This window comes from Arachis duranensis, chromosome 4 (assembly GCF_000817695.3).
Source record: "Arachis duranensis cultivar V14167 chromosome 4, aradu.V14167.gnm2.J7QH, whole genome shotgun sequence".
Taxonomy (NCBI): Eukaryota; Viridiplantae; Streptophyta; class Magnoliopsida; order Fabales; family Fabaceae; genus Arachis; species Arachis duranensis.
In genome coordinates, this window is record NC_029775.3 from 82,636,502 (window position 1) to 82,647,798 (window position 11,297).

Here is an 11,297-nt window from a genome sequence, read left to right on the forward strand (position 1 = left end):
TTATTTAAATTTTTGCATCTCTTTTTTGGTTGCTGGCGGTGCTCGAGAGCACATTGTTGCAGTGCTGGCAGCAAGTTCTATAAACTCTACAGTAGAGATTTGGACGAGATGATAACTGACACTTTGCAGCACATACTCCATTACAGAAGAGTGAATTCCAATGAAGCGACGACGAGGTAGAAAGAGCCTGAGAAAAAAAAAAAATTGTGTGTAATTATTGAAAGTGAATAAATTAATATAAAAGAGAAGAAATTTTTTTTTATAATTTTAATTAAATTTTAATTATAAATTTTAAATTTAAAAAATTTAAAATTAATTAATTATTAATATAAATTAATATAATTTTATTTAATTTTTAGCTTATAATTTTTTGGTTCATATACTTTTCCTTGAAAAGTGATTTTGGGGACTAATGAATAATGATGCATTACAAGTTAGATAGGAGAGTTAATTTCTTCCGTGCAATGCATGTGCCCATGACTCATGAATCATCACATAATGCAAAAATAAATAAAAAAATAAATAAAGTTGTGGAGACTGTATTCTTGGACGATATCCATATCCTCATCTCAATTCTCAGCGTGAAACATCCTTAATAAAGATCTCTCTCTCTCTCTCTCTCTCTCTCTCTCTCTCTCTTCATAAACTTCTCTACATTAGTATCTGTGCTTTGATCAGCGTCTTTGATTCTTAGTAGATCTAGATGGAGGAAACTGAGGAGAGCCCATCTCAAATGAACAGGTTTATATATGGATCTTCTAGATCTTCGTCCCTTCTTGCTTTTGGTTTTCGTCTCTGTTTTTATTTTTATTTTTCGTTTCTTCTCTTTATTTTTCTGCATTATTATGCTAAGAGATTTGATGCTAATGTTGTTTTGAATCAATTATGGTATATCAGAAGCTAGATAAATGATTTTGTTTTTGCTTAATTGAACTTAGTAAGTAAGTAAATAGATATTTGTAGCTATCATCTGTTTGAGCAGAATTTTATTTAATACCAAAGGTTAAATGGTAAAGTAATTGTAGATGTAAGTGTTTTAGATTGCATATTGGTGCACAATATATGAGTTTTACTGTTCTGTTCAGTGAAAATTCAGCTTCAAACTCCAGAATTGTTCTATATTTTGGGGGAAATATCTCCTTAAAAATTCAATCTATGAATTACCCTTGTTTTCCTTATAAGACCTTTTCAGAGAAATAATTGCGAATTTACAATGCTTTGTTATTGAGTTCAAGAATCCTTCACTGTGTAGAACTGGAACTAGTAGATAAAAAACCATTAGTGTGCACTCAGCATAATTTAGAGTGCGTTTTGCATTTTCATTTTTAGTACTTTTTGTTTTCAGAATTTGGTAAAGGAAAAAGAAAAAATAGTAAAAACAATAAAATCATATTATTTGTTTTTACCTCTTTATTTTTCATAAAATGTTTCAAACAAAAACACTGAAATTGAAATCGCAAACCAAACACACCCTTAAGCTTTTGGAAAAGATGGTTTATAATTATGACATAGAACAAAAGCTTATATGGCCAAGATGTTTTATGCACTATCCACACTTCAACCCCAAACGAGGCTCGTATGTGGGGAAGTATATTAGATATATAATTATTGTGTCTCTAACCAATTGTTTAAGCATTTTTGATAGATGGTTCATGTCAAGAATCAATAACCGATTTTGAATTCCAAGTATATAATTCAAGAAGCCTGGTTTCTTGAAAAATAAATGGCAGCTATAACAATAGCCTCTTTTTACTGTGTAGGGATCAGCTCATGAATCAAACCACTAAATTGGGTTCTATAAAAAAAGGATTTTCAGAAAGTCTATTAAAGATTTTGAAACAGCTTTTAGATTGTTCAGATTATAACTGATTATTTCTTGCGACAATTCTAACATTTTTGGTGCTGTATGGTGTCAGTTGTGGCTAGTGTTCTCAGTGCTTAGTGATTAAGCTTTTCTCTTAACACAAACTATTTAGTGACTAGGGTATGTTTGGCTACGGTAAAAACTGTTACAGAAGCTTTCATTGATGAGAACAATTAGGAATTTTACACATCAAATTTATCAATGAAATTTTTTACCCTCTTTCACATAGGTAAGCAAATTTGACCAATGTTGCATTGACAAAATTTGAAAGATCGATAACAATATATAACTCAGCTGAAAAATGAAATTGTGTAATTTCTAGTACCATTGTTTATTTCATTCTTTTTTTTTTAATCATATTATTGTTTCATTGTCCTTTGATTCTCATTGGCATTTGTCTATTCTTTTAGACTTCAGGTGGACGGAATGTATGGTATCAGTTTTGCTGAGTTTAACAAGAAAAGAAAACTTCAGAGTGATCAATTGGATCTAGTTAGACCAAAACATAAATGCTGGGTTGGGAGCTTCTGTTCCAAACATGCTTCAACGTCTGATGAAAATCAAGTTTTAGAGAGTGTGCACAACCAGATGGTCAAGATTCAAACAGATGCAGCATTCCTTGATGAAAGGTCTGAACCTGAATCCGCAAAAGACAGCAATAGTTTTATGGAGGATTCTGATACTGCCATATCTGTGAATAAAGAAGCCAAACTCGATGCGGACACTTACCTATATGGTAGGCCTTCCACTTGTTTTGTTAATTGGAATCACCATAATATTTAGGATAATCACTCTCTTTGCATGTATCAACAGAAAAAGAAGGTAAGCTCTAATGAATAAGGATACATATGTTGACAGTTAATTTTCACTTCATCTTATCGTGGATCTTATTTTCAAGTTTTCAATGATAATAAGGAGCACCTTCTGGAATTAGAAAACTATGCAGGCCATGCGTACTCGGAAGATGGTAAAGATGGTGCAGAGCTCGCCATAGAAGAATTCGAAGATTTTCTTTTGTCTAATGGAGTGGATCCCAACATGTATGTCCTTTCATCTGGAAGGCGGAATGTCAACCGAGGTATATTCAGCATGCTCAAGATAGTTCTTGCCACAATTTTCAAGATAAATTTCTCCTCTAGATATATTTGGTTAATATTGTTAGGTTATGTTTGGTTGAGGGTAAGAAGCTGGTGAAAACTTTCATGATATTTCTAAATTTACACATTAAACTCATACGTGAAAATTCAAAAATGCCATGTGCACACCAAAAATCAACTACCATCTATGTGTATAAATACATGTGTTGTGTAACTCATTTTTCATGTGTATTTTGTATTTTAACATGTATTTTATACGAGTGGCTATTTTGGTGGCTGGTTTTAGGTTTACATCTAATATGGTTGGTGAAAATTTCCACCACATTATTACTCCTCAACCAAACATAACCTTAGACTAATTGCGAGGTTGAGACATAATAGTACTCTGGTTTGAATGCAGAAGCTCAATCAAGCACAAGGCCACCAACAATTGATCAAGAATTTGAGGAGTACTTTTCCATGCTTATGCTTTAGCATAGCACTTAGCAGAGGTTAACGATAATAAATAAAGGGTATAGTCATTTGATGTATATATAATGGTGAAAATGGCTATTGTTTGTATTTCTTATATGAAGATTTACAAGACTAATTAACATTAGGCAGCTTTGAAGTCTTCATAAGATAATGTGAGCGTTCTTTTTTAAGACTTTCCCTTCTCTGTTTATTTCCCTCTTGATTTCCTTGCTGCTTCACTCTCGTGGCATCCTTTTTCAATATATTATATGATCCCATTTTTTATTTATTCGTTTCTTTGGTATATTTAGCTTTGTCTCTTGGTTTCCTTAGCTTCATTATATATACCGTGGACCACGATTTGTAGAAAAGCGTGGCCTCTGTTATGTTATGTTAGAATAATTACAAATGCAGCAGAATTGAAAAACAGGGAAAAGTGAAGACCTGAATTATCAATTGTATTTTCAGAATGCTCATTAGTTCAACCTTAGCTATAGCAGACCTTTTAATATATACAGCAGATGAGAGTCATAGGGAAAAATAAAAAGGAAAGCTCAGTCTCGTGGCAGAGAAGTAACTGAGCTTAAAAACAGAAATAACAGTAAAGTAGTTATAAGTTTGTTAATATTAGTTTATTTCCTATCATTGTCATTAATACCCCGCCAAACTTAGAGTCCTAGGTGCAAATACTGAGTTTGGCTCTGAATTTAACAAAAAGAGATAGAGAGAGAGAGAGAGAGGCTTGGTTAGAAGCTTTGCAATTTGTGAGTAGGAGGGGGTATGAACTACAAACAATTGTTTCTTGTTAACTCGTTCTCTCACAAAGTGTAAGTTCACTTCAAAATGCTTGGAGCGACTATGAAGAACTGAATTTGCTGCAAGGAGGACAGTACTGAGGTTGTCACAATGGTTGGAGCCTTGGAGGAACTCTCAATTCAAGGAGTAAATTGTGCATCCAAACTGTATCTGCAGTGGCTTCGGCTAAGCATCTGAATTCGGCCTCTGTGGATGAGCGACTTAAGTGCTTTGTTTCTTACTGGACCATAGAATTGGATTGCAACCAAGATAAAGGCAATATACACTTGTGGATCGATGATCCTTCAGTTCAGTTGCCCAATCTGAATCTGCAAAAAACTAGAATTCTACAATAAGTGTTCTTGGAAAAATGTATATGTTGATCAAGGCATCTAGATAGATATCTCAGAATTCTTTTAAGAGCAATCCAATGAGATTGAAGAGGATTTTCAAGAAATTGACTCATTCGGTTTACAGAATATGTAATTTCGGGATGAGAAAGTACAACATATTGTGATCCTCCAACTAAGGATCTGTAAAAGGTAGGATTTTCAAACACATTTGTCTCTTGAGAGGTGAGTTTAATATTGCTTACCATAGTGAGTAGGGGTTGGTTTGCAGTGTTGCATTCCAACTTTAGCTTAAAGGTCTCAATTGTATTTAGTTTGAGTAATATAGAGATAATGAGGTGACGTTTTATTAAATTCTAATCCAAGAAAATAAATAACACTGCCAAGATCTTTTAACAGAAAAAGAGAATTAAACTAATGAAGTATCCTCTAAAGAGAAACCAGGAGGCTGTTGCATGTACACAATTTCATCCAAGTCTACGTTCAAGAAAGCATTATTGAAATTAAACTGTTTTATTGGCTAGGCCTTGGACAACGCTATAGATAGAACAGTTCTAATAGTTGCAGGCTTTATCACAGGGCTAAAAATTTGGGCATAATCAACACCCTGTTGTTGATGACAACCTTTGGCTACTAGATCCAAAACTGGTCACTTAAAGCCACGAGTATCAAATACAATTGATAATTCAGTTCTTCACTTTTCCCTGTTTTTCAATTCGGTTTCATTTGCAATTATTTTAACATGATATCAAGAGCTTGAATATTGATTACTTGATCCTTCCTTCATTCATCATGGCCATCATACCTTCAAATCTTATTGCCTCTACACAAAAATCTCTTCTGTATTCCATCCCTGATAAACTTCATGAAAACAATTTTTCTACTTGGAAGTAACTTGCTTTTTTTACAATTCAAAGTCAGAATCTGCAAGATCATCTTGAAATCAACAAACAAGCTCCTGAATTTGAGTCTGATGCAGATAAGCTTGCTGGAAAAACATCCATCAAACATCAAGAATGGCTACTTCAAGACTATAATCTCTGCTCCTGGCTTTTATCATCAATGGATGATGAATTCAAGAATCAAATGGTAAAATGTGCTTCTGCTTATCAGATTTGGGATCAAATACAGCAATATTTCATCTCTTCGAACAAAACAAAATTGAGGCAATTCAAGAATCAACTCAAGAATGTGAAGAAGCTTAATCTTTCTGCTAAAGGTTACTTAATCAAAGTCAAGAAACTTGTAGATTCACTCTCAGCCATAGGCCCCACTTTGAGTTCAGAAGATCACATTGAAGCAATTTGTGAAGGTCTGCTTGAAGAGTATTCTTCAGTCATCACTACTGTACACAGCAGGGGAAGTTGAAGCTTTGCTAATGTCTCATGAGGATCTTCTTGAGAAATTCAAACAAACAACTCTTGGTCTTGCACAATCAAACTATGCTCAATCAGCATCTTTCAATTCTTTTTCTTCCACTTGAGGCTTTGATACCATGTTAGAATAATTGCAAATGCAGCAGAATTGAAAAATAGGGAAAAGTGAAGAACTGATTATCAATTGTATTTTCAGAATGCTCATTAGTTCAACCTAACTATAACATACCCTTTTATATATATAGCAGATAAGAGTCATAGGAAAAAATAGAAAAGAGAGCTCAGTCACGTGGCAAAGAAGAAACTGAGCTTAAAAATAAAAATAATAGTAAAGTAGTTATAAGTTTGTTAGGTTAGTTTCTTTCCTATCATTATCATTAATATATGTCAATTCTAGTCAAGATTCTAAAAATTGGACTCGTCATTGAACCAGTAAAATAGATATTTAAAGATTAAATTAAAGTTCAACTTGAGATGAACATGATATAATTAAATGATATGCTTGCTGCCTAAAAATATTTAAGAATACTAGTCTTATTAAGTATATTTCTTGTAATTTTCTCAAGAAGATGTTCTACAAGATGAGAAATTACAAACATTATCATTCTTTTCACATAACTTTCAAAAGCAAAATTTTGAATTTGCCCCCATGTTCACTTCTAGTGAATATAATGTTTAAGTTCTGTTCATTTTGAATAACTTCTGCAAGCTTTTTAAATCAACAGAATGTCTCATTCTTGTTTGCAAGAAATAATGTCCATGTATAAAACAGAAAGTTAGAGATCCCTCCTTCACACAACGTTTAGCTATGCATCTTTCTGGTGGAGCCTTGTCACGAAAAATCTAGAAATCATTAAGGCTGCGCTTGTTTACAAGAGCAGGACTCTGAGACATGGACACAGAGACACAAAATCATGTTTGACAGATAATACATAGACAGAGATATGAAATTAGTGTATTTTGTATCCATCCTAATAGGAAGGACACTGAAACACTAACGAATAACACAATTTATTTTTTATTTTTTCTTTCATTATTCTTATTAATTTTTCATAATTATACTTTTTATTATAATATTTTTCATCCTAAACTTTTTGAATGAAAAAAAATGAGAATAAATTGGATTTTCAAAATTTGTACTCATTCATCACTAAACAAAATATAAGAATACTAATTTAAAAATTTCTGTCCTTTGTGTCTTATTCTCAGTATCTTGTCTTATCCTGTTCTTAGAACCAAACTCAGCCTAAGGCTTTTACAAAACATGAGTCATCTAAATAAGAGTAACAACTTACCTTTTAACAGGATATATCCATCTATATTGAATTGTACTAGTAATCGTTGTTTCCTTCTCAAGATGAATGACCAGCTAAACCATAACAGTGAAAAAGAATAGAGGAAATATCTCTTTCACATGACAAAATACCAAAGTAATTCGTTGTTGGAGCTTATATATATTATTAAGCTCCAGAGATTTTCTTGAGACTTTTTTAAATAGTTATACAACTCATTTAGCACATATGTAACCACTTTAGGAAAGCATTTTCTATGAAAAATTGGCAAAAAGTGTTCCATGAGAATATAAGAATTATGGCTCTTTAGGCCAAATATCTTTCTCCTCTTGAGATTGATAAATTTAGAAATGTTTGTTGGGTAACCATATGAAAAGGCACACTTTTGAGAACATAAAAGAATATGTCTTAGGAGTAGGAATTACTATGTACATTTAAGAGATATTTTCTTCACACACAGAATAATTGTAAACATATAGCCGAATGTAAACTGACGTATATTCAGCATGCTCAACATAGTTCTTGCTACGACTTTTAAGATAAATTTCTCGTCTTGATACATTTGGTTAAAAATATTCTTTTAGGTTATGTTTGATAGAGGGTAAAAAACGCGTGAAAATTTTTATCTCATTATTACTGCTCAACCAAACATACCCTTGGTAATTGCAAGGTTGAGACATAATAGGTTTGAATGCAGAAGCTCAATCAAGCACAAGTTCGCCAACAATTTAGGATCCAGAATTTGAAAATGGCTATTGTATGTACTTCTTGTATGAAGATTTACAAGATTAATGGTGAGCGTTCTTTTTAATACTTTTCTTCCTGTGTTTATTTCCCTCTTGATTTCCCCTTCACTTTCTTGGCCTCTTTTTTCAATATATTCTATATGATTCTATTTATTCGTTTCCTTGGTATATGTAGCTTTATTCTCTTGTTTTCCTTAGCTCCATTTATTCTCAAGTTAATTATTTTTCTTTCTTGGCAGTTGATTGAACTCCCTTTATTACGAAGACAAAGATTGAAAGGCTAACAATGGAGTTAAGAAAGATAGCAGTAAGGTAAAAATAAAATATCTATCTGATGTATTTTTTCTTGTTTGGATGCATAGATATGATTTTGAATGGATTAAGAATTTTTTCTCCTTAATTCCAAGAAATAATTGATTGTAAGAATATATTCAAAACAGAATTTTCTGGTGTTGTGTATTTGATGTTCTAAGAGCAACTCCAATGAAGAGTCCCTCTCTCACTTTTTTCTGACACAAAGGGATTCCAACCATTGGAAAAAAGGATAAGAAAGTCCTCCCATAAATTCTAAGGAAGAGGAGTTCCTCCTCAGAGGGACTCTATCCTATCAATGATAACTTGTTATGTGTGGCAAGTTATCTTTAAAATAATAATTAATTAAATAATTATATTAAATAATTAATTAATTAATATAATATATTTAATTCATTAATTATAATTTAATTAATTAATATAATTATTTAATTAATTATTATTTTAATAATTATATTAAATTATAGTTAATATTATTAAAATAATTAAATTATAATTAATCATAATAAATAATTATATTATTATTTAATTAATAATTTATATTAATGATTTAAATCATAATTAAAATAATTATACTCAATTATAATTAATTAAATTTATTTACATAAAAAATTAAATTAAATTTTTATATATTATAAAATAATTTTTAGTGAGTTATTTATTTTTATTTATAAAATTTAAATGTTAACCACACTACAAAATAATAGAGTTTAACTATATTTTATATTAATTAATTTTGCAAATTAATATAATTTTAAATTATATATTGTGTATTATTTTTATATATGAATTTATTTAATAAATTAATTACATTAATTTTAAGAATTTTAATTAATTAATTAAGTGGGACCACAACAAGAACTACAGTTAGTTTCTTCTAATGGAGAAAAAAGAGATGTTTTGAGTTCTTATTTACTGTTTATGACGCAAAAGCTGATGTGGAGTTACTTTTTATGACACGTAAACCATAAACAGAAATTGGGATGAGTTCCTTATTGGAGATAGTCTAAAACCATACATACATTATGTGATTCTAACTCCTAGGTTGATGATGACTTGACAAAGCAGCAATACCTTTTTTTATCCCAGTTTTTGTCCCCTATTTTTTTAGAGGTAACATATTTGTATTATAATTGTATAGTATTTATTAAAAAAACTAAATTATAATTAATCAGATCCACTTTATCGACTCTATTTTGGAGATATTTTCTATCAATTTTTTTGGAGAGTGGAGTGACAAGAGTTAGGTGAGCGTAGTTTTAGAATATTTTTTTCTTGCATATGCTCCATTCTTAGAGACTGCTTTATTCTTCATTAGTCATAACTTTGTTCTGTTTCAGCTGGCTATTAATTGATTTAGCTGCAGATGAGAACCTATTCAATGTCGTTCTTGGAGGGATTCTATAAGTTTATACTCTTAATTTTTCTGTCTATAATTTAATATCCACCTATTTTTTTTTTTTTGAAAATTTTGATATTTTTTTTTTGGTTTTTCATTATAGGATATGCTTTCTAAATATTATGCTAAAATTCTGCATAGACATGATTTTTGTAAATATATTTATATAAACAATATATTCCATACCTGTGAACCTAAAATTTCTTAGGATGATTAAAGTTTTTCAATTTTTTTTTAGGGGACAAGCCCTGTTCACTGCTACTAGTGCTGTTATCGAAGGAAAGAGTTTAGCATCTCAAATATCTAAAAAAATGGTAGTAGTTTCTGTTTCTTTTTATCTATTTAGTTTGTAGAGATTAAGTTATAAACTTATAATGTGTAATTCTAAATGTTGTACTTCAATACTTTTCAGGTTGCACTATCAAGTGGACTGCTTTTCATTGTTTTTTTGTATCCAATCATTCTTCTCTCTGCTGGATTAATGAAGGCTTTCTATTGGTTAGTAATTGTTGATTATTCTTAATGTATGTGAGATTGTAGCAAACTAGTTCTTTAGCACGTTGGGTTGGCTGCCAATAAACAAATTATTGTAGTACAAACACCAAATTCATCATAAAAAGTTAAATTAAATAGATTGTTCAATTTTTACATGTAGAAACAATTCAAATTTCAATTTTTGTCTTGTTTCATGCATATGTAAATTTAATTGATGTAATTTGTTTAAATTTTTGTTCATTTCATATTAATTATTAATTTCTTTTAAGTTAAATAATCTTTAGTATGATTGATGTAATTTGTTCAATCAATAATAATGGTTTATAATTTCAAAATCTATTTAGTTTCAACTTTAAATGGTTTGTAACCGTTCAATTTATTGTAATTTTTTTATTTAAAATTTTATTTTTTGTGGTGATTTTAAATCTCTACAAAAATTTCAAATAAATTATCAAAAAATTTAACTCAAAACCCCCCCCAAAAAGTAGACAAAAAAATTGTCATTAAATTATGTCCTGAAAATTCTGCAAAATATCACAAATAAGAACCTCAAATTTTGGAAGTTTGAGAAACTCCCACTAATTAGTGGGAGTTTCAAATCGCCACAAATCAGCTTGAATCTTATAGTGGCACATTATCAAAAGCATTCATCTTTATATATATCTTGTCAAGACAATGAAAAAAGAGATTATCCTTTTAATATGGCAAATTCCAAAAAATATTCTTTTTTTATTCTTTTAAGCCTTTAAACCGTCAACTGCTTTGCAAGGATATTTTTCGAGTCGGTTCTGCTACGTTACCAACAACATATCTGCCAACTTCTGCCAACTCTTATTTATAATTGTGTTTCATGAAAGTGTGTTCGTGGATGTGTCTAATAAAAATGTCTTTTTTATAACTGTGTTTAATAGAAGTGTCTTTATAAATATATTTTCTGGATGTGTCTCTTTATATATGTATTTAAAATATATTAATTACTAGACACATCTACGAATACACTTCCATGAAACACAAATATAAATAAGAGTTGGCAGAAGTTGGCGGATAATATGTTGGTACCCTATACTTTTCCTTTTCGAGTTCTCTTAATTTGGAAAAATAACTGTACCCAATAGTCA

At 30.4% G+C, this 11,297-nt stretch overlaps 1 protein-coding gene across 2 annotated transcripts; it reads left to right on the forward strand.

The window, feature by feature from the left end:
* The first annotated feature begins 545 nt into the window (after positions 1 to 545).
* On the forward strand, positions 546 to 3,609 carry LOC107484777 (protein FAR-RED ELONGATED HYPOCOTYL 1). 2 transcript variants are annotated; one of them, XM_016105312.3, is made up of 4 exons: positions 546 to 741; positions 2,275 to 2,600; positions 2,799 to 2,942; positions 3,362 to 3,609. In XM_016105312.3, the coding sequence occupies exons 1-4, from the start codon at positions 704 to 706 to the stop codon at positions 3,433 to 3,435; spliced, it is 582 nt and encodes a 193-aa protein (XP_015960798.1). In that variant the 5' UTR covers positions 546 to 703; the 3' UTR covers positions 3,436 to 3,609. The 2 variants fall into 2 exon arrangements, with proteins under 2 accessions (XP_015960798.1, XP_015960799.1); XM_016105313.3 differs by having other exon boundaries at positions 2,811 to 2,942.
* The last annotated feature ends 7,688 nt before the right edge of the window (positions 3,610 to 11,297 follow it).

Excerpts from the sequence above, each read along its gene's own strand:
- LOC107484777 (XM_016105312.3), top strand. The coding sequence starts at position 704 with ATGGAGGAAACTGAGGAGAGCCCATCTCAAATGAACAG. Across the intron at positions 742-2,274 it reads AGCCCATCTCAAATGAACAG|ACTTCAGGTGGACGGAATGT; the intron begins GTTTATATATGG and ends CTATTCTTTTAG. Across the intron at positions 2,943-3,361 it reads AAGGCGGAATGTCAACCGAG|AAGCTCAATCAAGCACAAGG; the intron begins GTATATTCAGCA and ends GTTTGAATGCAG.